The sequence below is a fragment of the Spinacia oleracea genome, chromosome 1 (genome assembly GCF_020520425.1).
Source record: "Spinacia oleracea cultivar Varoflay chromosome 1, BTI_SOV_V1, whole genome shotgun sequence".
Classification (NCBI taxonomy): Eukaryota; Viridiplantae; Streptophyta; class Magnoliopsida; order Caryophyllales; family Amaranthaceae; genus Spinacia; species Spinacia oleracea.
This window is the reverse complement of record NC_079487.1, coordinates 77,197,032-77,221,680: the sequence shown is the minus strand read 5'-3', so window position 1 is coordinate 77,221,680 and position 24,649 is coordinate 77,197,032. Positions and strand designations below refer to the sequence as shown.

Below are 24,649 nucleotides of genomic sequence, written 5' to 3'. Positions count from 1 at the left end.
CGAGCTGATGACAATCCCAAATCACTATCAGTCGGCACAGACCAGAAATGCCGCACCAAGGCCGGTTCAGCCGGCGCAGCAGAATCAGAACAGGGGGTTCAGAAAGGACGAACAGAGGAAATACCCAAGAGGGAGGGATTACCAGAAACAATCAACCAGCATATACCCCACATTCCACGAATACACTCCATTGAACGCCCCAAGAGCCGCGATTTACAATGTCAACAAGAACGAAAACTGGAAGAGGCCTTCACCAATGAGCGACAAACCCCGACCATAGTCGAAGTACTGCGCATTCCATGATGACTGTGGACACTATACGGAAAACTGCAGAGATTTGAAGGATAACATCGAGGATATGATCAGGAGAGGCTATCTGACACAATATAAAGCCCGACAGAACAACAACAACCAACAGAATAGCAATTGGCAAAGCAATAACACAAACAACAGATTACCATCCACCCAAACACCGCTCCGAATAGAGCAGAAAGCACCAGAAACCAGTCGGAATGGGGAGGCTAGAAACAGTGGCCAGAAGGGGCCGACAGTATGGGTCATATCTGGAGGACCGTGCCATGGAGGAACAATCAGTGGAGCCGGCAGAAGTCTGGGCGAACACCGCCACCTGGTAAACTACCACAGCACCATAAAATGGCCGGCAACCCAAGTCATGCCAAATATTTCATTCACCCCAGACGACTGTCGCGGAATTATATACCCTCACGACGATCCACTGGTTTTGGGCCTCGAAATAGCAAACTTCCCAGTGAAACGAATACTGGTGGATGGAGGGAGTTCAGCGAACATTATCTTTTGGGAAGCCTTCGTTCAGCTGAAAATAGACGAGACAGAACTCACACGAGTCAACTATCCTGTGATAGGATTCTCCGGAGCCACAGTCTTCCCGGAAGGTAGCATCAGGCTACCAGTGCAGATTGGAGAAGGTAGAGCCGCAAGGGACCTAATGGTAGACTTCTTAGTAATCAAAGTGCCTGCTGCATACAACGTAATAGTGGGCCGGCCATTCATCCACGATGCACAAGCAGTGGTATCAACATACCATCTAACTATGATATACATGTCTAACTTTGAGAAGGCTGAAAGAATCCGAGGCAGTCAAGATTCAGCAAGATCATTCTACTTGACGGCATTAAAAACACCAGGCCGACTGACCCCATCTAGGAATATAGCGAGAGAGGCAGCAATGAAAAGACCGGCAAAGGGTCAAGCCCCAAGATTGGGGGGCGAGTCATCTCTTTTGCCCAAGAAGGAGAAAAGGCAGAAAAGGGAGTCACCCACAATCGAAAGCATCGAAAAGGGGACTTCTCTACCTAGGGTAGAGGCCGGAGGAAGGTCAGAAGAAGTCGAGCTGGTAGAAGGAGAAACTGGCAGAACAGTAAAATTAGGAACCGACATTGACCCCCAGTTGCGGGTAAACATGATCGGTCTGTTGAGAGAACATGCGGATGTGTTCGCATTTTCCGCAGACGAAATGCCCGGTATAAGCTCGGAGGTAATCGAGCACCGACTGAATGTCGACAGAGCAGTCAGGCCGGTAAAGCAAAAGAAAAGAAACTTCTCAACAGAAAAAAATCAAGCAATACAGGAAGAGGTAGAAAAGTTGTTGGCAGCAGGATTTATTGAACCATGCGACTACCCAGAGTGGTTGGCCAACGTCGTAATGGTTAAGAAGTCAAACGGCTCGTGGAGAATGTGCGTAGATTTCACAAACCTTAATAGAGCATGCCCAAAAGACTGCTACCCACTGCCAAGAATCGACAGGCTAGTCGACTCCACATCTGGCCACGCGCTGCTCAGTTTCCTTGACGCATTCTCCGGGTACCACCAAGTCAGCCTCGCAAAGGCCAACAGGAAAAAAGCAGCATTCATCACTGAGGGGGGAGTATTCTGTTACAAGGCTATGCCGTTTGGGTTAAAGAACGCTGGGGCAACGTACCAAAAACTGGTCGACAGAGTGTTCGCAAACCAAAAAGGCCGCAACATTGAAGTATACGTCGACGACTCCATAGTGAAAAGCAAATTGGAGACCGATCATTTAGATGACCTCAGGGAAACGTTTGAAACTCTGCGCCGTTACCAAATGAAACTAAACCCCAAGAAATGTGTGTTCGGAGTGAAATCGGGGAAATTCTTGGGTTTCCTTGTCAGCGAGAGAGGCATAGACGCAAACCCAGATAAGGTAGAAGCGATACTCAGTCTGCCTCAACCAAAAAGCATCAAAGATGTACAAAGGCTGACAGGAAGAATGGCGGCTCTGACAAGATTTGTTAGCAAATCAGCCGACAGGTCGATTCCATTTTTTAACACTCTTAAGCAGAATGGAAAACTCCGGTGGGGGGAAACCGAGGAAAGGGCCTTCGAGAAGGTAAAAGAACATCTTCGTGCTTTACCGACGATAGCCAGGCCGGAAGAGGGCGACAAGCTACAATTATATGTGTCCGCTTCAGCCCAAACCGTTGCTGCCGTACTAATCAGTGAAAAAGACAAAGTCCAGCAGCCGATATACTTTGTCAGCCACATTTTGAATCCGGCAGAAGCAAGATACTCGCTGATAGAGAAAGTGGCCTATGCAGTCCTGATAGCCGCCAGAAAGCTCAGACCATATTTTGACGCACATACCATACAAATTCTGACGAACTTTCCACTAGAGAAGGCTTTGCAAAAAATGGATACAGCCGGCAGACTGTTGCGATGGGCAATAGAGCTGTCGGAGTACGATCTTGAGTTTCACCCGCGCAATGCAATAAAAGCACAAGCTTTGGCTGACTTCGTAGTTGAAGCATCCTATCAAGAAGAGGAAACCAAAGCAGAATCCTGGAAAGTATCAGTAGACGGTTCAGCCGCTCAGTCGGGAGCGGGAGCCGGCGTTGTCATGATCTCTCCGACAGGAGATAAGTTCGAATACGCAATCAGATTCACTTTCGCAGCTTCGAACAACGAAGCAGAATATGAAGCAGCCATTGCAGGGGTACAACTATGCTTGTTGGCAGATGCCAAGAGGATAGTAATGACAACGGATTCTCAGTTGGTGGCAAATCAGTTTTCGGGAGAGTATGAAACAAAAGAGCCGTCAATGCGGCGGTATCAAGAAAAACTGAAGACGCTGACAGCGAAGTTAGAAGCTTTTGACATCGAATTGGTCCCCAGAGCGTTGAACACTGCCGCAGACAGCCTAGCAAAACTGGCCAGTTCGAAAACAATCGAGCTCAGTCGATCAGTAATGATAGAAATCATGCACAGAAGGAGTACGGAGGAAAAAGGAAAGGAAATAATGGCCATCACGGCAAACAAAGAGTGGTACGATGATATCTGGGCGTACAAGACGACTGGAGTTCTCCCGGCCGATATCAGGGAGGCAAAGAAAATCAAAAAAGACATCTGCTGGTACGTCATATATCAGGGGCAAATCTATAAAAGAGCCTTCAGCCTCCCCCTGCTGCGGTGTTTGACGGCATACGAATCCGCAAGGTTAATCGAAGAAATGCATGAAGGAATATGCGGAAACCATGTAGGAGGAAAAACACTTGCTTTGATCTGCCAAAGACAAGATTACTACTGGCCAACCATGCTGGAGGACGCACAGAGCTACGTCAAGAAATGCGAAAAATGCCAGCTATTTGCCCCAGTAATACGTATGCCAGCAAACGACTTGATGCCCATTTTGAATCCAATCCCATTCGCCCAGTGGGGAATGGATATCGTGGGACCCTTCACAACAGCCTCAGGAGGCAGGAAGTTCTTGATTGTTGCCGTCGATTACTTCACAAAATGGATTGAGGCCGAGCCGGTAGCAAAAATAACAGCCAACCAGGTACGGAAGTTCATCTGGAAAAACATCATAACAAGATTTGGAATACCGACAGCAATAGTATTCGACCACGGATGCCAGTTCGACTGCGAACCTATACGAGCATTCTTGGCAGACTACCGGATCAAATTCGCATATGCCTCAGTCTGCCACCCGCAGAGCAACGGGCAAGCCGAGGCTGCAAACAAACAAATACTCGTAGCCCTTAAGAAAAAGTTGGATGAGTTCAAGGGCAAGTGGGCAGACACAGTCCCAGAGGTTCTATGGGGTAACAGAACGACGGTTAAAGAAGCAACAGGAGAGAGTCCTTTCAAACTGTGTTTCGGATCAGAAGCAGTCATACCGGCTGAAGTAGCACTACCCACCTTTCGCATCCAGCATTATGAAGAGTTTTTTTATTCTACACACTTAATTTGATTAACCTGATCCTAAGTAGTGTAACACTAAATTAAATTACACAAGTTCTGTCACTTGACTTGATTAATTAGTCATACTTGTAAGCATTAACAATTTCATTTACAATAACTTGTCCTTCGTAGATTTGATGGGTTGCCTTATATTTTAGGACAGAACCATATAAAATGAAATCAGAGTTAGTTTTTAAGATAGGCATTTTACATATACTCCCTCCGTAGATGATTAGAATATTTATCACCTTACATTGAGCTATCGCGTATGGTTTTCCGTGACATAAAAACCTAAATAAACTCGACTCAAATCGATCTAGACTATACATACGACTTGCATATCTGATATGTATTTGTACTTCTTCACGACGGGTTTGTTTTTTCGCATATCTGATATGTGTGGAAATACACATATCAACTAAAAGACAAATAGCTAAAAGACAAAAAAGGAAGTACCATTCATGTAAAAAAAAGTACCATTCTGTAAAAAAAGTACCATTCTGTAAAAAAAGCACCATTTGTGTTTAGAAAAGTACCATTTAATTATTTTTTTTGTCATTTTTCCTATTTTGTCTTTTGTTCTGATATGTATTTCCCAATACATATCTGATAGTATTTGTACTTCCTCACGACTTGCACTTGTAGGACTGTAGTTACTCTCTCCGTCCCAAAATTATAGTTTTGTTTTCTATTTCGGGCATCCCAAATTTATAGTCCTATTTCCTTATTTGGACATACTTTTCCCACTTTCCTCTACACTATATTCTACTTTTCCATACTTTCCCACTTTCACATAAACTATATTTCACTTTCTACATATTTTCATACAATTTATTCAATTTTCTCATATATTTTATTCCATTTTTTTAAAATCCGAATTTTTAGTAAAACAAGACTAATTTTGGGACGGAAAAATTATCAAACTAGTCCTAGAGTGTAGCCTCTGGTCTCCTACGTAGTACTCTGTACTTACTACACAAAGAATTGACAGTTGGAGGTAGGGGTGGCTACAATTAACCTGCAAAGATCTTCCTTGAAGTTCTCCCATATATGATGTCTAATTGCTCAAAAGGGTGACAAAATTACTCAATCATAGGCTCAACTCAGCCTTATTAATTCTATTTTTAAGTTGTTTACAATTGTTCGGGCCTTTTTGTGGGACCCACCTATTTACATAAATTACCAAAATACCCTTTTGAGTAGATTACTGAAAATACCCTCAAAAACAAACCCCATGATGGGCTCAGACCAGAATTTCGGGGCCCATATCTCAGCCTCCTGCAGGCCTAAGATTTCATACCCCTACACTTGCCCATATTTACTAATAATGCCATTCCGCATTACTATAAATATGTCTCACCTAATCATTACTCAGGTATGCAATTATTCCCACACTGACTCTCTCACTACTTTCTCTCTCTACAAGAACTGACTTGAGCGTCGGAGAGGGTTTTCTCGGGAACCCCCCGAGCCAGTTTACGTTTGCCGTTTTTGTAGGACAAAACACAACCGATTGGAGGAAAACGACAGCCTGGTTGAAGAGGCTTCCCCTATTTTCACACTTAGCATTTTCTTCGCAGAAACAGTTGGCGCCGTCTGTGGGGAAGTCAACTACAAGCCATGGTTAACACTCGACGAACCAGGCAACACTCCTCCTCTCATCGATCAGAGTCTCATCCCAATTACGTGTTAATGCCTACTCCGCGGAACGGAGATGATCACGATGGTGATCAGGACCATGAGAACCAACAACCCCATATCGAGAGTCACCCTAAGAACTTGGTCACCAAAAGGGATCTGGAGCATATGGCTGCTCAAGTCAACGCAGCTATCCGCAACCTCCAAGGAATGGGAGAGGGACCTTCAAGGAGACAGCCAAACCTCCCTAACAGCTCAAGGGTGAGCACAACATCTCATACCATCCACAGGGCACAACCTCGAAGTGTGAAGGACAGGCTAGGTGACAGGGGTGGGGCACAGCCTCGCCCTCGCCAACCAAGGGCCAGCCAAGATGCACGCCGAGTAATTGAAGATCGACAGCTGCACAGAGGAGACCTTGATGCTCGAGACCTCTTGCACAGGAGGCGCCTCAAACAAGCCAGAGAAGCCAAACATTGGCCATGCAAGCGCAGCACACGTCAAAAGGAAAAGACAAGCCAAGTTCAAGCACATGAACTCATACTTAGTGAAATAATCTAAGTCATTTTCTAGAATGGTGTTTCATCGTTCGCCCAATCATGGGGCTCATTAGTCCTTTGGAGAACAGAAGCCCATTCCCATACTTAGCAAAATAATCTAAGTCATTTTCAAGAATGGTGCATCATCGTTCGCCCAAGCATGGGGCTCATTAGCTCCTTTGGAGAACAACAGCCCATTCGCATACTTAGTGAAATAATCTAAGTCATTTTCAAGAATGGCGCATCATCGTTCGCCCAAGCATGGGGCTCATTAGTCCCTTTGGAGAACAGCAACCCATTCCCATACTTAGCAAAATAATCTAAGTCATTTTCAAGAATGGTGCATCATCGTTCGCCCAAACATGGGGCTCATCAGCCCCTTTGGAGAACAGAAGCCCATTCACATACTTAGCAAAATAATCTAAGTCATTTTCAAGAATGGCGCATCATCGTTCGCCCAAGCATGGGGCTCATTAGTCCCTTTGGAGAACAAACAACCCATTCCCATACTTAGCAAAATAATCTAAGTCATTTTCAAGAATGACGCATCGTCGTTCGTCCAAGCATGGGGCTCATTATCTCCTTTGGAGAACAACAGCCCATTCCCATACTTATCAAAATTTATCTAAGTCATGTGCGGAAAGTAGAAGCCACGTCACCATAAGTAGAAGCCATGGCACCATCATGTGTATGACAAGTAGAAACAGAAACCATGGCACAATCATGTGCGGCGAGTAAAAGCCACGACACCATCATGTGCGGCAAGTAGAAGCCATGGCACCATAAGGAGAAGTCATGGCACCATCATGTGCGGCAAGTAGAAGCCATGGCACCATAAGTAGAAGCCATGGCACCATCATGTGTGGCAAGTAGAAGCCATGGCACAATCATGTGCGGCAAGTAGAAGCCATGGCACCATCATGTGTGGCAAGTAGAAGCCATGGCACAATCATGTGCGGAAAGTAGAAGCCATGGCACCATCATGTGCGGCGAGTAAGTCATGTGCGGAAAGTAGAAGCCACGACACCATAAGTAGAAGCCATGGCACCATCATGTGTATGACAAGAGAAAGCATCAGCCATCATCCTACCCACGTACATACGGCGAAAAAAAAAAAAAAAAAAAAGGGGGAAACCAACCGCCAAATGGAAGGATCTGGCAAGCAAGGTTAAGCAACATGGGCGATGAAGATCAGCCAACCGCCCAATTCTGAGCATGCCACGCTCGCCTACGCGGCGATGAAGATCAGCCACGCCAAAAAAAAAAAGGAGCAGCCACGCCAAATCGGCACCTCTTGCTCGATTAACAAAGAGCAGCCACGCCGAGTGAAGAAACAACCGCCCAATCATGAGTCACTCAAAGCATGGGACTTCAATCTATATCTTCTTTTGTCTTTTACACAAAAGACAAAGAAAATGTGTAGCTCAAAATCATTTCCATCACAATGCATCAAAACCATTATCTTAGGATCTACTCTCTTTTGGCTGTTGATTTACTTTTAGCATTTTCACTCAAATATCAACTCCTCCTGCAAATATCATCCGCCAAAAAGCATAGGCCCACAATCATTGTGCATCATCCGCCATATTTTACAACCCATAAAACAATTCCCCTCAAAACAAAAGCCATACGGCCTTGGCAAGAGCAGCCACGCCCGACGCGGGATGAGAACACGTCACCAAGAACCAAGCCCCACCTTGTTTACTCCAAAACATGAACCCAACCTTGGCATAACTCTCATCCGCAAAGAACAACAGCCGTGAGGGAGTACGGCGCGCGCGAAGAGGAACAACCGCCAAGCCAAGGCTGGACACCTTGAGCACATGCCTTCGAACGATAAAACAAGAGCCCATGCCTCGCAAGTACGGCCCGCGTGCACGCACCGCACGAGGGAAAGCAACAGCCGTGCCCGCGCCCGTGCCCGCGCATCCCACGTACCCACATGGGCGAAAAACCAACAGCCATGCCGTACTTGGGGCTGAGCTTATCCAACGCATCAACTAAACAAGAGTCTTGAACATGGCGAACATCACCACGCACCCCGCGTGTGACAAAACAACAGCCACGCCGTAGGTGCACGTATACGTATCAACAACGCAATGAGCAAGCACTAAGTCAACTGGGCGGGGCTGCTCTTGCCCGTGCGTAATGTGTCTTTCTTACTCGCCTCGTATATGGCTGGGCGGTTGTTTTTCGTGCCTTTCTTACCCGTGTCCGTGCGATGCGTGCCGAAGTTGGAGTGTGACGCTATGCACCGAGGTTGCTCCTCACCATCCACTTGGGCCGCACTTGGTGTGGGCGAGTCCATGGGAGGAGCAAGGTATTTGGCTGTTGTTATTCGCACGAGGTGCGTCGGTTTTGGCGGATGGTGTCCGTGGGGCTCAGACCGGAATGTGAAAACAAACGCCTTGATTGGGCCGCAAACTAAAAGGAGACGCCCAATTATAAGGGAGGCATCCAAGGCAAATTGATGGCACGTGTTAAAGCAACGTAACTACTTGCCTTTTTCTTGGTCAACCAATATAGTTAAACACACAAGCATCTTTTGCCTATTTTACCAAACTCCAAAATAAATGACAGCCACGTGAGAATTGTGGGGTTTCCACTAACATAAATTCAGCCTCACTAAATTGATACATACCCCTCGCCAGTATTATATTACCCGCTAAAACGATATTTTATTCCGCCAAACACACAAGCTTTGAAGCGCCCAATCTCATATATTTGGCGTGGGGCTAATGTTCGGGCCTCCCTGTGGGACCCACCTATTTACATAAATTACCAAAATACCCTTTTGAGGAGATTACTGAAAATACCCTCAAAAACAAACCCCATGATGGGCTCAGACCAGAATTTCGGGGCCCATATCTCAGCCTCCTGCAGGCCCAAGATTTCATACCCCTACACTTGCCCATATTTACTAATAATGCCATCCCGCATTACTATAAATATGTCTCACCTAATCATTACTCAGGTATGCAATTATTCCCACACTGACTCTCTCACTACTTTCTCTCTCTACAAGAACTGACTTGAGCGTCGGAGAGGGTTTTCTCGGGAACCCCCCGAGCCAGTTTACGTTTGCCGTTTTTGTAGGACAAAACACAACCGATTGGAGGAAAACGACAGCCTAGTTGAAGAGGCTTCCCCTATTTTCACACTTAGCATTTTCTTCGCAGAAACAACAATGTCAACATTGGTATTTGTCGATAATAATGCAAAGCGTGAAATAGCTTGACCAAATTACGTGGAGAAAACCAGCTAAGTCTACAACTATACCGCGGGGTATAACTGTTTGCCACAATTCTGCCGTAGAGCTTACTGCATTGAAGATTTAATATGCTGTATTCCTTTGCTTTACTGATTTTTTATAATCCAAAGTCACGTGGTTGTATTTGTTGGAGGTTTTGCAAACCCATAAGACTCTTTCCTTCGAGAGTGATGGATAGCTCAGTTGGTTAGAGTTTTCATCCCGATTCCAGGTGATCCTGAGATCGATTCTTATCCCCGCCCTTGTAGCTCATTCACACCAAAAAATAAGACTCTTTCCTACAAGCGGTCCCACATTATTAGTGGTTATCATGATTATCACTTGTGTAATCTCCAATTTAAACGGAGTATATATGTACGACATATTTTCTCTGGCTAAAACACACGAGACACAATATTAACCCAAAAGCAATATACCTAAACAAAAACCCTAAACCCTATTAGAGATCTGAGCAGTTCCACATTTTGAGTTCGGGTGCATGAATTTAGAGGAGGATTGTGTTAACCTTGGGGTACGTTCGTCACTTGAGAGTTTGTACCGGTAGTGGCGAAATTCACTTCTAAGTCAGTGGCCTTCATTCCACGACACAATCATTGTAATTTGGAGATCATCAATCAAGTAAAGTTATTCAAGTTCTCTTATTTATTTGATTTCAATAGCTTTATTTATTACGATTTAGAAGCGAACTTTTACTATTGAAATAATGTCCGGATTACCGTAGTCTCGTTTGATGTTGGATATGTCAAAACTGGAACCACTTGATGGAACTAATTGTAATAGGTGGTCTCAAAAATTGTTGATTTATTTTGAACAAGCCGATATTGATTATGTGTTGTTCAATGATCGCCCTATCCCTACAACCTCATCTAAAAATACGATTATTGTTCTTGATACACATGTTCAAACTGGAAAATCAAATAGTAGTACAACTGCTACGAGTAAATATAATGAAGAGTATGTTAAAAAGTATGACAAGGACAATAAGGTTATTAGGGCTCACATGGTGTACCACATGACTATCCTAATTTTTGATCTCTGTATTAAAGAAAAATCGGATAAGGCAATTTGGGAATATCTTGAGAAGAAGTATGGTGCAGATGATGCTGGGAAGAAGAAATATGTTATTGGAAATTGGCTTAGTTTTAAGATGGTTGATAATAAACCTATTATGGATCAAGTCCATGAATATGAAACCCTGGTTGCTGAAGTTCTTGCTGAAGGCATGAAGATGTGCGAAATTCTTCAGGCCAAAGTATTGATTGAGAAATTGCTTGATTCCTGGTCTGACTACATGAACCGTCTGAAGCATAAGAAAAGGGATCTGACTGTTGTTGAGTTAGTGAGTCATATGAAGGTTGGAGAAGCAAAGCGGCTCAAAGATACTCCACTGAAACCCAAGAATGAACTTTCCGTGAGGGCAAATCTTGTTGAAACTAATGTTAATTTTGATAAGAATGAAGGTCATGACAACTTGAACAGGGGACAAAGTTCAGGAAACGCAAAGAAAGGCAAGTTTTTGCGAAAAGGGAGAATTGAGAAGAAGTTCACATGTGTGTGCTATGGCTGTGGAAAGGAGGGACATTACAAGTACCAGTGTTGGAACAAGAAGAGCAACAACAAGGCTAAACCTAAGAGTGAGGCTCATATTGCAGAGACAGATGAGGTGATAGCTGTTGTGATTTATGAGGTGAACCTGGTGGAAAAAATAACTGAGTGGATTGTTGACACAGGGGCATCGAGAAATTTTTGTGCCAAAAAAGACATGTTCATGGAATTTGAGCTAAAGAGGGCGAACAAGTCTACATGGAAAATTCAAGTAGCTCGGAGGTACTTGGCAAGGGTAAGGTGCTTCTCAAGCTCATTTCTAACAAAACAATAGCTTTACACAATGTACTGTATGTACCATCCCTTTGTAGGAATTTGATTTCTGGTGCTTTGTTAAACAAAGTAGGTGTTAAGTTAGTTTTTCAAGCTAAGAAGCTTGTGCTGACTCGCAATGGAGAATATGTAGGAAAGGAATACCTTAATGGTGGTTTGTTTGTTCTTGACATTTTATTTGATTCTACCATGAATAATAATTCTTCTTCTGCGTATATTTTTGAGTCCATTGACCTGTGGTATAGTAGGCTGGGACATGTGGGGGTGAGCAAATTGAAACGTATGAAGAGCTTAAATCTGCTCCCCAATATGACAATTGATGGACACAGTAAATGTGGAGTATGCGTTGAGTCAAAGTTCGTGAAGAAACCGTACAAACCAGTCACAAAGAGGAAAACAACATTGTTAGAGTTAATTCACACTGACTTGGTAGATTTCAAGAACTTGGAAAGCAGGGGTGGAAAATTCTACTAAAATACTTTCATTGATGATGTTTCAAGGTATAGCAAGGTCTAACTTTTACGGTCTAAAGATGAAGCAGAGTCCAAGTTCCTGGTGTATAAAGCAGAGTTAGAAAATCAGTTAGATCGAAAAATAAAAGGGTACGGCCTGACAGAGGTGGAGAATATGGGTCTACATTTCTGAAGGAAGTGTGCGAGAAGAAAAGCATTATTCACGAGGTGACAGCTCCCTACACCCACAACAGAATAGCATAACAGAAAGAAAGAACCGAACGTTGAAAGAAATGATGAATGCAATGCTTTTGAGTTCAGGTCTTCCTGATAACTTGTGGGGGGAGTGCAATCTGCAAACTTTGTGTTGAACAGGGTCACTCACAAAAAGCTGGACAAGACTCCGTATGAGTATTGGAAGGGTTATACTCCTAACCTGAGCTACTTGAAAGTGTGTGGGTGTTTGGCAAAAGTAGGTTATCCATCTTTCAAACGACCTACTGTAGGATCGAGAAAATTTGATACTGTGTTGGTAGGTTATGCAGAAATAGTGTTGCATATAGGTTTACGACACTTGATGATCACTTGGTATGCGAGGCTCGTGATGCGGAGTTCTTCGAGCAGGTGTTTCCCTTGAAAGATAATGTTGTTACTAATGATTATTCCTTTGCTACCCCTCTTGCAGAACAGTCTTCTCAGGCTGGACCTTATGCAGAACACATTAAACATTTCTCTAGGGTTGACAATCAAGAGCAACCTAGGAGAAGTAAAAGGCAAAGAACAGAAACAAGTTTCGAACCTGATTTTCTCACAATGTTCCTCGCGGAGATGGGAAATATGGATGGTTTTGATGAAATAATGGTGTGTCTACATGTGGTAGATGATGACCCCAAAACCTATGAAGAAGCGACGAGGTCCGTTGATGCGAGTTTTTGGAAGGAAGCAATCAATGGTGAACTTGAATCCATCGTGACAAATCAGACTTGGGAGTTGGTGGAACTTCCGAAAGGGAGTAGGGCCATAGGATGCAAGTGGACTTTCAAGAGGAAAAATAAGATTAATGGTTCAGTCGAAAGGTTCAAGGCCAATCTTGTGATTCGAGGATTCTCACAGAAGTTTGGGGTTGATTATTTCTATACTTACTCTCTTGGACTAAGATAGCTACTATTCGCATCTTATTTGTGTTAGCATCTGAATTTAATTTGATTGTTCATCAAATGGATCTTAAAACAGCTTTCCTAAATGGAGATATGGAGGAGGAAATCTACATGGAGCAACCCCTTGGGTTTGTAGTTCCTGGAATGGAGAATAATTAAGGCATGCCGATTGAAAAAATTGTTATACGGTTTGAAGCAGGCACCGAAGCAATGGTATGAAAAATTTCATAATACTATTCTTAGTTTTGGCTTTGTGGTGAATGGCAGTGATGCGTGTGTCTACACAAAGATCTTTGGTACTGAATACGTGATTATATGCTTATATGTTGATGATATGCTCTGATTCAGTGCTAGTATAGATGCCATAAATGAAACTAAGAACTTCTTGTCCTCCAAATTTGAGATGAAAGACTTGGGTGAGGTTGATGTGATACTTGGAGTGAGAGTCACCAAAATCGACAAGGGATACATGTTATCTCAAACTCATTATGTGGAGAAGATCTTGAAGAAGTTTGATTGCTTTGATGTGGCGCCCTTGAGGACGTTGTGTGATCCGAACAAACATCTATTCAATAATAATGGAACGAGTGTTTCTCAAGAGGAATATGCCAAGGTGATTGGTATTCTTATGTTTCCGATGAATTGCACAAGACCTGATATTTCTTTTGGAGTGAGTTGTCTTATTTGTTATACCCATAATCCAAGTGGGGAGCATTATAATTCTCTCAAACATCTATTGAGATACATTAGAGGCTCCATGGAATGAGGTTTAAACTTTATTGGTTTCCCATTGGTACTGGAAGGTTATTATGATGTGATCTGGGCGACAAACAATGATGAGGTGAGCTCAACAAGTGGGTATATTTTTACCTTATGTGGAAGTGGCAATTTCTTAGAAGTCGTCAAAATAAACGTGCATAGCTCGGTCTACCATGGAGTCGGAGTCCATTGCCTTAGATCTTACGACGCAGGAGACCGGTTGGTTGAGAAACTTGTTAGTAGACATTCCATTATGGGGTAAACCAACTCCTTTTGTACCTATTCATTGTGATTCACAAGCCGCCATAACTGTTGCGAAGAACATCGTGTATAATGGCAAGAAGAGATACATTCGTGACATACATGAATTTGTAAGACAATTTATTGTGAATGGTGTGATTTCTCTGGAATATGTGAGAACGGAGAAGAACCTGGCGGATCCATCTACAAAAGGTTGGACAGAAGGAAGGTACTTGAGTCATCAAGAGGTATGGGTTTGAGAGATACTAAACCCGTGTGGTGAGTCTTCCCTAAAGGGACGATGTGTATGAGTTAAAGGCTCTTAATGTATCTTGCCTCATAGACCAAGTCACTTGTCTAAGTGATGTCATGAGATGCTCTGTAGATACAATGCTTCTTTGCTTAGCCTCATAGACCGAGACCATTCGAGTTAATGGTTTCATGAGAAGATCTATATAACTAGCCTCACAGACATAGGCCACTCGAGTTAGTGGTGTCGTGAGATGATCGGTGAGTTGTATAGATTGAAGGTTGAACTTAAATGTTCTTAATGTTCGTGGAACACCTGTGGTGAATGTGAAGGGATGGCCTCCTTCTATGAGTGATGGGATATCTCTTTAGAGCATTCACTAAGATTCTCAATATGAGCGGTTGTGTTATAGAGGAATTGCTCAAGCTCTTAAGGTGAGGTGCGTGTTTTCGGGTCACTTTAATAATCTAGGAGTTCAATCCTCTAGACAGTCTCTAAACTATTAAACACCCCACTCCACTATGTGTTAGTTCAAACCTTTGGATACTAACATTTAAGTACTAAGCCTACATTTTACTACTTAGATTCTCTTAGCCTCACACAACTTAGCCTTAGTGGGAGATTGTTGATAACAATGAAAAGCGTAAAATAGCTTGACCAAATTGCATGGAGAAAACCAGCTAAGTCCGTAGGTATACCGCGGGGTATAACTATTTGCCGCGATCCTACCGTGGACCTTACTGCATTGAAGATTTAATATGCTGCATTCCTTTGCTTTATCGATATTTTATAATCCTAAGTCACGTGGTTGTATTTGTGGAAGGTTTTGCAAACCCATTAAGACTCTTTCCTCCAAGCGGTCCCACATGATGAGTTGTTATCATGATTCATCACTTGTGTAATCTCCAAGTTACACGGAGTATATATGTACTACATATTTTCTCCGGCTAAAACACACGAGACACAATATTAACCAAAAAACAATATACCTAAACAAAAACCCTAAACCCTATTAGAGATTTGGCATGGAGAATAATTAAGGCATGCCGATTGTGTTAACCTTGAGGGCGCTTCTAAGTCAGTGGCCTTCATACCACGACACAATCATTGTAATTCGGAGATCATCAATCAAGTAAAGTTTATTCAAGTTCTCTTAATTATTTGATTTCAATAGCTTTATTAATTACAGTGCTCACATTGGGTGTCAATTGTGGTAAAGAAAACAACTCAATCAACTTGTCAACATTAGGTTGTAACTCTTCTGAGAGTTGTAACGTTGATAGCACCCAAATCACTTGTAACATTGTTACATCGGTGACAAGGTTAGATTCTCACATACTCCATCCGTCCCGTAATACTTATACCGCTTTCCTTATAAAGTCGTTAAATAGATTACTTGCACCGTTTCTATAAATGGTAAAATTTTATTAATATTATATCAACTACCCCCTTCACATGTCATTTTGTGGTCTCATGCACCCTCCCCCTACCCTCTTACCCCCTTTAGAAAGATGCTACATATTCCTATCTATATTAAAAAAATACCTCACTATCAACTACTCCATCTGTTCCTATTTAAGTGTCAAATTCCCATAAATAACGTTCCCTTATAAGTGTCCACTTTCCATTTTTAACTTTACCATTATACCCCTTACCTTACCAACAATTACACCATATACTTACTTTTCATTAAAATTTGTGCCCAAAAATTAATAAAAAAAGCTTTTTTATTAAAAAAAGAGGAAAATTCAGATTTGGGAAAGGGGAATTTATGGGTAAACCCCCCAAACCCACGTGACTCCACTCTCTCTCCTTTCATTTTCTGATTCATCTCCTCTCTCCCACTCTCTTTCCTTCATTTTTCTGATTCAACTCCTCTCTCTCTCTCTCTCTGTAACAGCCCTGATTTTAAGCCGTTTTTTTAATATAATATTAAGAGTAACTGTCGTCTTAAACGTGTCATCAGAAATTTTCTTAAATCTAATTTGAGATTAAGATCTTGAATTTTTTTTAACTGGTGAATGAATTTGAATTTTTTTTTAAAAAAAAAAATTTCTCCAGCTTTAACTTGAAATAATTTATTTTTTTATATTTTTTTTTTGAAATTTGATTGTTTATTGATTTTATATTTTGTTAATTCTAAAAAAAATTGTTAAGCAAGTTTGATTTAGATATATATGTAAAAAAACAATAAAGGTTTTATGATGTGAGATTTAAAGATTTAATTATTGGTTATATTTGAAATGACAAGTTCACATTGCTTCCTTCTCCAACCCACGTGTATCACTTAGGAAATGTCACAAATTGTCTTGTTTTCAATTACCCACCTCCTTAGATGGAAATTTGACTCTTTCACTCTTATTCTCTCTCCTATCTCACGCATATTCCTATCTCTCTCATCCTCTCCTTTTCATCCCAGTTGTCTCTCTCTTCCCCGAGTTCTTGCTCCCCGCCGGCACGACCGCTGCCTCGTCGACCGGCGATCCTTGGTGATCTTCCTTCGCCGGTAAAGTTGGTAGGGTTGTTATTGTTCGTTGTTGTTGATTGCATGCTAACTTTGTCCTTCCCCTCTCTCTCGACCTCCGCCGTTACACCACCATCAATGGTGGCTTTTGCAGCCGGTGATGATCAACCAATCTATTCGGTAATTTCTTTGATTTCTTTATGTTACTCAATTGAATTAAATTAGAAAACCCCAAATTAATCAAAAACCCTAACTCATTTGATTTCTCTCCTCTTATCATGGTGATGTTGTGGGTTTTCTTCCCTCCTCCACCTTCTCTTTTCCTCTGCCGACCACGCCGGAGCCAAGGGCTACCGGAGCCGCTGTCGCAGCTGCTATTGTGTCGCTGCCGCTGCTGCTGTTCGAGCTGTTGTTGCGGCTATTGTTGTTTTTTGTTGTTGTTGATTTGATTTCCCTATATGCTTTATATTTCCCTTAAGGGTATGATCTCAAAATATTTGATTTCAACTATTCAATTCTAGTTTACCCAATTCAATTGAAGTAGTTTGTTGAATTAAATTGTGCCTTGGTGTGTTAGTAGCTGACTATGTAGGAAGTAATCCTAATTATCCAGAAATTAATCTCAACTTTTGAAAACAAGGAATTTGAAAGTATTAGTTTGTTTCGAGAAAGTTTTTGAATAGTTGTGAAATTAAGATTTTCAATTTTATAATTTGATTGATTAATATTCATTAAGTATATAAATATAATTATTGAATTTCATGTTTTCAATCACGAAATATGATTAGAAAATCCAATATGGTTTTCTTAAAATAAAATATGTGCTATGTTGATTCTAAATTAAGTTCTTCGAAAATCAATTAGTTCTAGTTATGTTTGAGTGATTAGTTTATTAACTTAAGTCGTTCTTGTTGAGGTGAATTGGCGGAGAATGATGACCGAATGAGACTTGGGATCTAAGTGTAGTGATGCGAGGTACACATCGTCCAACCAACTGCAATGTTTGAAAATATATCTTGTGTTTAAATATCATGTATATATATATATATATGTAGATTGAATGTCGTTTTGCGAATTGAATGTTATTTTGCGAATTAAATTGTGTTTTGCAAAACTGAATTGTATTTACAAATTGATTTGTTCTTTGCAAATTGAATTGAATGGCAATGTTTTTATGAATCATGATTCATTTAAACGAATGTTTGTGTCAATGAGAACCCAAGTGAGAGATGGTTTGAGTTGTGGCATTGAGCGGCTAGAGAATTGAGTTCATTGAGTATCTTGAGGAAGAACTTAGAAATGGTGAGACATGTGAAAGAGTCAAAAGGTCAAGGGAGTGTTAATTAAGAGTTTATCATAAGTAAATACGTTAATGATCAGGTAAAAGCCCTTGCATAATGGAAGTAGTCCTACTTGAGTTTATGAGGAGTTGAGGAGTTAGTGTGTTAAACTATATAAGAGATCCTAAAGTAAGATTTAGTGGAACCAAAGACATCGCTTTTAATTTTAAGTTCTTGTTTTCAATGAAGGTTTATGTTTTCTTTCAACCGGGTCATACTTGTTTTTAGTTTTCTTAAAGGACGCTTGTTTTCTTAATCAAGTGTTAATATTAAAAGAATTATTTTATGTAGTAAATGAGAATCTTTAATCTATTTTAAGTAGAACAAAGGCGGAGTTTTTAATGATTCTTGAATGAATTGTTTCAAGGTTTTATAATCTTTCCTAACAAGCCATATTTATTTTAGAATTTCCTAAAATCCACATGTTTTCCTAAAACTATGAATTATGGAACTTAAACTCGTTTTGAACAATATTAAGGTGTTTAATGAACTTAAGAGTTGAAACAATAAACTAAAGATGTGTCAGTTTTGTTTTAAGTTCTTAAAATACATATAGTTTGCAAATAAGTAAATATTTGACAAGTTTTATAAAAGAAATTATTGTAAAGAATAACGATATACCTTAAAATAAATAATCAAGTTTTCATATTCTTGTAACTTAATAGTTGAAATCTATCAAAAGGGCATTTCAACGAATAATAAAGATTATGTTTGAGTAATTACGTTTTATATAAATGTTTATAAAATACATTTCAGGCACACTAAGCTAGTTAAATAATGAATACGAATTCGAGGAAAGTATAGCCTATTGATAGCGTTGGGATCTTAAATGAGTGTCACTCACTAGAAGTCAAATATTAATCAATGGTTTAGGAGCATAGCCAAGTATAAGGAGTGATTCTAAGTTAAAAGAGAGTAGTTGAGAAGAGTGTCCAAATTTTAATTAAATCATTACAGTTTGATTAAATGTAAGAGAAATTGTCAGCAAGTCTTGAGATTGATATTTAATTAGATTGAGGATTTATTTTGAGAAATAAAATGAGGTGAGTTATGATGAGAGTGAAGCTAATACATGAGTATGGGAATGCGAATGATATATTGAGAACGAAGTTGCATAAATTGGTAATAAAATGCTTAAGTAGGGGAAAGTAGCCGTGTATGTGTTGCGTAGTGCTCACATGCGTCGGTGATGAAAAACATTTAAAGCGAGTGCTACAATTGTAGACTCGTAGTCCGGCGGGATAGACCCGTTAAAGCGGCTTGGCCGTAAAGCGAGTGCTACAAAAGTAGACTCGTAGAGGCGGGATAGACCCGTAATTAGGGACATGTCCTAGTTAAGTCTTGCAAGCGTATGTTTATCAGGAGGGCGACGACCCCCACCAAATAGAGACAGTTGGTCATAGCGACCCCTCTCTATTCGTGTTCACTTTCCCCAACAACAAGCTAATATGTTGTGATTGAGTAAGCTATTATGTTGAGATTGAGTTGTGTGTTTTCGCATTGAGTTATAAATTTCTTATGAATATCTATGCCTTCATTTGAATTGTGTTTTGAGAATTGTATGAAGAAAACTATATGACTTTGGCAATGTTGTACTAATGAGTTTCCCATTGAGTTATGAATAATTATATTTTGATTTTTCATCTTGTGGTGAAACCTAAGGATTGGGAAAAGATTTACTTATAACACTCGAGCTATCGTTATGAGTCATTGTCGAATTAGGTTATGATTGAAGATGATTAAGGGTGTGAGAATGGCAAGATGAATCTTAAGTTGTAAGTCTAATTCAGTTGATGTGATTGTAAATCTAGAAACTTTGTGAGATGGTAGGTAAAGTCTGAAGCTTTTGTGAGTAATGCTATTTTATTGTTTTCCAAATCTTTGTTTGAATAATCGAGATTTCGCCAAATAGATTTCAAAGAAGTTATAACACTTTATCAAGTTAAGTTTACCAATTGAGTTTGATAAGCGAAGTTGCTTTTCAAAACAAAACATAAACACTAAAGCAAAATCATTTTGAGCCACCTATCAAATGCATTTCATGTTGGATGTGTGTACTCAGATTTCCGCTGATTTTGTTCTTTGAACCTGTCCTGGTGGGGGCAGAGTTAAAATGTTTTGCAGGGAGCAAGAGTCGGGTCTCAATTCAGGTTCAAGGTTCAGGTTCTCGTAGAAATCTCCAGAGGCCTTAAATTTCCAAGGTTAGAATATGGGTTCGTCAAATGTAACTAAGTTTTCTAGATATTACTATTGAGCTGTATAATTTCTTCATAAAGTTTTTGGTCTATAATTTTTGGATTGTATATCCGTGTTAGGGTAGTAGTTTAGTCAAGTTGTTTGGTTCAAGTTCAAGTGAGATTAAGAGTAGCTCATTAAGTATGGCTGTCATAGTGACACCCTGGTGTTGGATTGGGAAGTGTTATATGTTGGAATGTTGTATTTGATGCAGGTGAAAGAAAATCAGACGTAATATCCTAAGCAATGTTTTAGGTTGTCCATATTTAGGGGAAGTGCTGCCGAAATTTTAATAATTATAAGTTTAAGGATTTTAATTAGTGTCTTTGAGATGGGCTAAGCCGTGATTAAATCTTTGAAGTTGTTTGAGGAGTTTTAGTTTGTTTAGCTGGTTTTAATTGTATCTTGCAAGCAGCTCTTTAAGTGCGCGCTGTTACACTCTCTCTCCTTCATTTCTCCGTTTCATCTTCTTAATTTTCCTCCTTCTCTCCTCTCGTCCCTCCCTGTTTCTTTCTCCCTCCATCTTCAGCCCTCTCCGATCTATCTCCCTTCATATCTTTCATCTCCCTCTCTCTCCAATTTCACTCACAAAATTCAAGATTTTGTTTTGAATGATGAAATTTGACCATGAAAATTCCAGATCTGAAATTTTCATGGTCAAATTTGACCTTTTAAAACTCGAATTTGACTTTGGATGGCTAGGTATGTTCAACTTTTGATATTTCTTAAATTTATTTTGGTTTAATGACGATTTATGGGTTTATTGATGATTGTTTTTATGATTTTGGGTTTATCGATGAATTTTTGTGATTATATGGATTTTTTATATTTTTCTGGGCTTTTTTTTCGATTTTAGGGTTAAATCTTTGTTTTTCTGGGTTTATATATATTTTTTTAATGAATTTAGGGTTAATCTTAGTTTTTTGATGATTTTTTGTTGTTTGATTTTTTGATGATTTTTGGGTGTTTTTTTTTCTGGTTTTGTGTTTATCTGAGTTTTTGGATGAATTTTTGGGTTCGATTTTGTAGATTAATTTATGGATTTGTGGTTTCGAATGTATGTGTTTTATGGGTTTAAATTTTTTTAGGGTTTGGTGATACTTTGATGATTTTTCTAATTAGAATTTGAGGAGAAGGTTCGAATTTATGGGTTTGAATTTTGATGATTTTTCTGGGTTAGAATATTTTGATGGCCGTCGTTGAGGTGGAGGAGGTGTCGCCGGCGTCGGCGTTGAGGGAGAAGGCGGTGTTGAGGTGAGGGTTTATTTGCTTTATTATGGTCCTTTAATTCTATTGGTGCTTGGATTTTTTAGTGCAATATGATTGGTTGTTTTTGTTGGTAGGGGATCAACGACATGACACTTATTTACTCTTTCTGATTTCTCTCTCTTTTCTTTTTGTACTTTTTCTAATTAAACAATTATCTACGTTTTCCTTTCCCCAAAAAATACTCCCAATCATTACCTCTTACACACAACTCAGTTTTATTAAATCCCGCGTAAAACTTCAAAGTGGACACATAATTAGGAATGGAGGGAGTACCATCTAATTAAATAATAAGTCAATTACTTTGTATTAAACTTTGTGCCGGTAAAACTGGTTCAAGTATTCCGGGACGGAGGGAGTACTGTACTTAATAATCCGTAGTACTTTTCTCTTGAAAAATAATAATAATAATAAAATATGTTAGTACTTTGGAAGAATGATTTGAAGGGGAGAATGTCTTTGACAGCTATACCTTAATCCATTTCTTGTCACTCTCAATATTATAAAAATATATCTAGTTCTTAAGACCTTCAAATCTTATAGGAATATTGGCCAAGGTTTTTTTTTTTTTTGAAAAACTAGTTGTTGCTTAACAGGGGTATATGGTGAAAAAATCAAAGTTTGTAACGGTCACTTAACGGCAGAGTCACGTCATGAAAGAAAATGAAACCTCAGGGGTATATGATGAATACATGAAACTACGAGGGTATTTGGTGAATAAAGTCAAACCTCAGGGCATTTCATGAAAAATCCGAAATTATATACATTTCAACAGTTAATAAAATTCCCCATTTAGTTCACCTTATTTCTCCTAATTTGATTTGAATTTATTAATTTTAATCTGGTCTGTTCTAATCTGATTTGATCCAATCTTTAAGAATTAAGATTTAAACAAAAACCTGCGATTATTATTAACTTAATATGCAAAAGGATTATTTTCATAATCAACACTACTCGTAAAATAAATTTCATTCAAATTTAAAATAATCTTATTGTACCAATTGTCCGTTGGTTCAATGGTGATCGGAGCTGAACTTGGTAGGACGGACCGCGTGTTCGATCCCCCGCAACAACAATTGGGAGGGGACTCTGGAAGCTATCCAACCACAACTCGACCCCTAATCCGAATTAACCCTAATTAACACCAAAAACAAAAAAAATATTATTGTTTTATTGATTTGACTTTGCTTATGATTTAATTACATATTTAGATAGACCTTGAATTCTTCATCTAAACACGAAGTATTTTTTTTATAAATACGTACAATAAAAAAATAAAATGTGTTAGCATGAAATATTATATTAGTATTACATTATTTTCTCTCTCTTCTCTCTCATCATCTTCTAGGGTTTCAATTTTCTTGGTTCAGGCCGAAAAGTAATCGAATTTCTTTGGAAATTAAACTTTTTTCGACCTTTCTTCTTATTTTTCCATTGTTTTCTCTTCATGTTCTGTCTCTTTTTGTTTCTCTTTCGTTGGTTTGTTCCCAATTTACTCTTGGGTCGTTCCAAATCTTTTGTTTGGTTTTTTCATAGATTTTTCTAGGTTTTTGATTCTAATCTCAGAACTTTATTTTTAGGGTTTTAATCATTGAGAAGATGATTTGGATTCATGCGGGTTTAGGGTATATCATCATCTTGTAAATCGAACAATTCGTGCGCATATTGTGAAGGACTCTACTTGGAAAGATGCGAAAACATCGAAAGTCACTGCTCACGTCAAGTTAGAAGTAGTGGATAAAGATTTGTGCTTTAGGATGCAGAATAGTAATTGTTGTGATTGTAACAATTATTTATTTTCTCTATATCTAGTGTATGTAGATATATTTTATTAGTTTAGATGTTGTATGGCCGATTCTTAATGATATTGTTCTTCCCCGTCAAAAAAGAACAAATAAAATACGAAAAATTTACCTACGGAGTATTATATCCATATGAATTATTTTCTTAAGATTAATATTAACATATATGAAATATTTTATTAATTAATATTAATATTAACATTAGGTATTATATTAATATTCTGATATGATATGAGGATATCCTTTCTGATCTGAATAGATCGGTTCTAATCTCTACGTGATATGGACATATTGATTCTGGTTTGGAAAGATCAGTTCTAACCCAGACGTACATGATCTAGATAGATTTGTTTTGATCTGGACGTACATGATATAGATAGATCTATTACGATGTCGATATATATATCGATTTTGATCTATATACAAGGTATGGACATATGTATTATGATTTGGACATGATCTTGGCATATTGATTATGATCTAAACATATCGGTTTTGATATGGATATGATCCAAATAGATCGACTATGATATGGATGTGATCTAGAGGGATCAATTCTGATATGGGCATGATCTAAATGGATTGGTTCTGATCTAGACATGATCTAAACATATCGGTTATGATATAGACATGATATGGATAGATCTAGTTATGATTTTGGCTGATCGGTTCTGATCTGGACAAGATTTGGACATATCAGTTCTAACCTGAAACGATTGATTCTGATTCGGACATGATCTAGATATATCCCTTCCGCTTTGGACATGATATGGACAAATCCGTTTTGATCAAAACATAATATGAAAAGATGGGTTCTGATCTATACACGATTTGTATAGTTCGGTTCTAATATGGACATGATTTTTATAGTTTAGTCCTGATCTGCACATGATTTGTATAGTTCGGTTCTGATATGGACATGACTTGTATAGTTTAATTCTGATTAGGAAATGATTTATATAGTTCATTTTTTTATTTATAAATTATTTCTATAGTTCGGTTCTGACCTGAACATGATCTAGACAAATGAATTATGATCTACACAGGTTGGTTCTAATCTGGACATGCTTTGGAAATAACCGCTTTGATCTGGACACGATATGGACATGCATATCGATT

General features: G+C 39.4%; 2 protein-coding genes and 1 long non-coding RNA gene across 4 annotated transcripts; all 3 read left to right on the top strand.

The window, feature by feature from the left end:
- Nucleotides 1-358: 358 nt before the first annotated feature.
- LOC130465453 (uncharacterized) lies at nucleotides 359-4,249 on the top strand. The gene has a single exon (XM_056834216.1). It carries the CDS (start codon nucleotides 359-361, stop codon nucleotides 4,247-4,249), a length of 3,891 nt encoding a protein of 1,296 aa, XP_056690194.1.
- An 8,985-nt stretch (nucleotides 4,250-13,234) lies between these two features.
- LOC110777921 (uncharacterized mitochondrial protein AtMg00810-like) lies at nucleotides 13,235-13,940 on the top strand. Its single transcript, XM_021982499.1, has 2 exons — nucleotides 13,235-13,302; nucleotides 13,523-13,940. The coding sequence occupies exons 1-2, from the start codon at nucleotides 13,235-13,237 to the stop codon at nucleotides 13,938-13,940; spliced, it is 486 nt and encodes a 161-aa protein (XP_021838191.1).
- Nucleotides 13,941-16,644: 2,704 nt separating this feature from the next.
- Nucleotides 16,645-23,655, top strand: LOC110779540 (uncharacterized). Of its 2 annotated transcripts, XR_008925808.1 has the most exons (4): nucleotides 16,645-17,862; nucleotides 20,334-20,428; nucleotides 21,643-21,716; nucleotides 23,309-23,655. It is a non-coding gene; the product is annotated as an uncharacterized lncRNA (long non-coding RNA). The 2 variants fall into 2 exon arrangements; XR_008925807.1 differs by lacking the exon at nucleotides 21,643-21,716 and having other exon boundaries at nucleotides 16,681-17,862.
- The last annotated feature ends 994 nt before the right edge of the window (nucleotides 23,656-24,649 follow it).

Bases quoted from the DNA above. Each gene is read 5' to 3' on its own strand.
- LOC130465453 (XM_056834216.1), top strand. From the start codon at position 359: ATGATCAGGAGAGGCTATCTGACACAATATAAAGCCCGACAGAACAAC.
- LOC110777921 (XM_021982499.1), top strand. From the start codon at position 13,235: ATGGATCTTAAAACAGCTTTCCTAAATGGAGATATGGAGGAGGAAATC. The intron at 13,303-13,522 runs GTTTGTAGTTCC...GCTCTGATTCAG, and splicing joins TACATGGAGCAACCCCTTGG to TGCTAGTATAGATGCCATAA.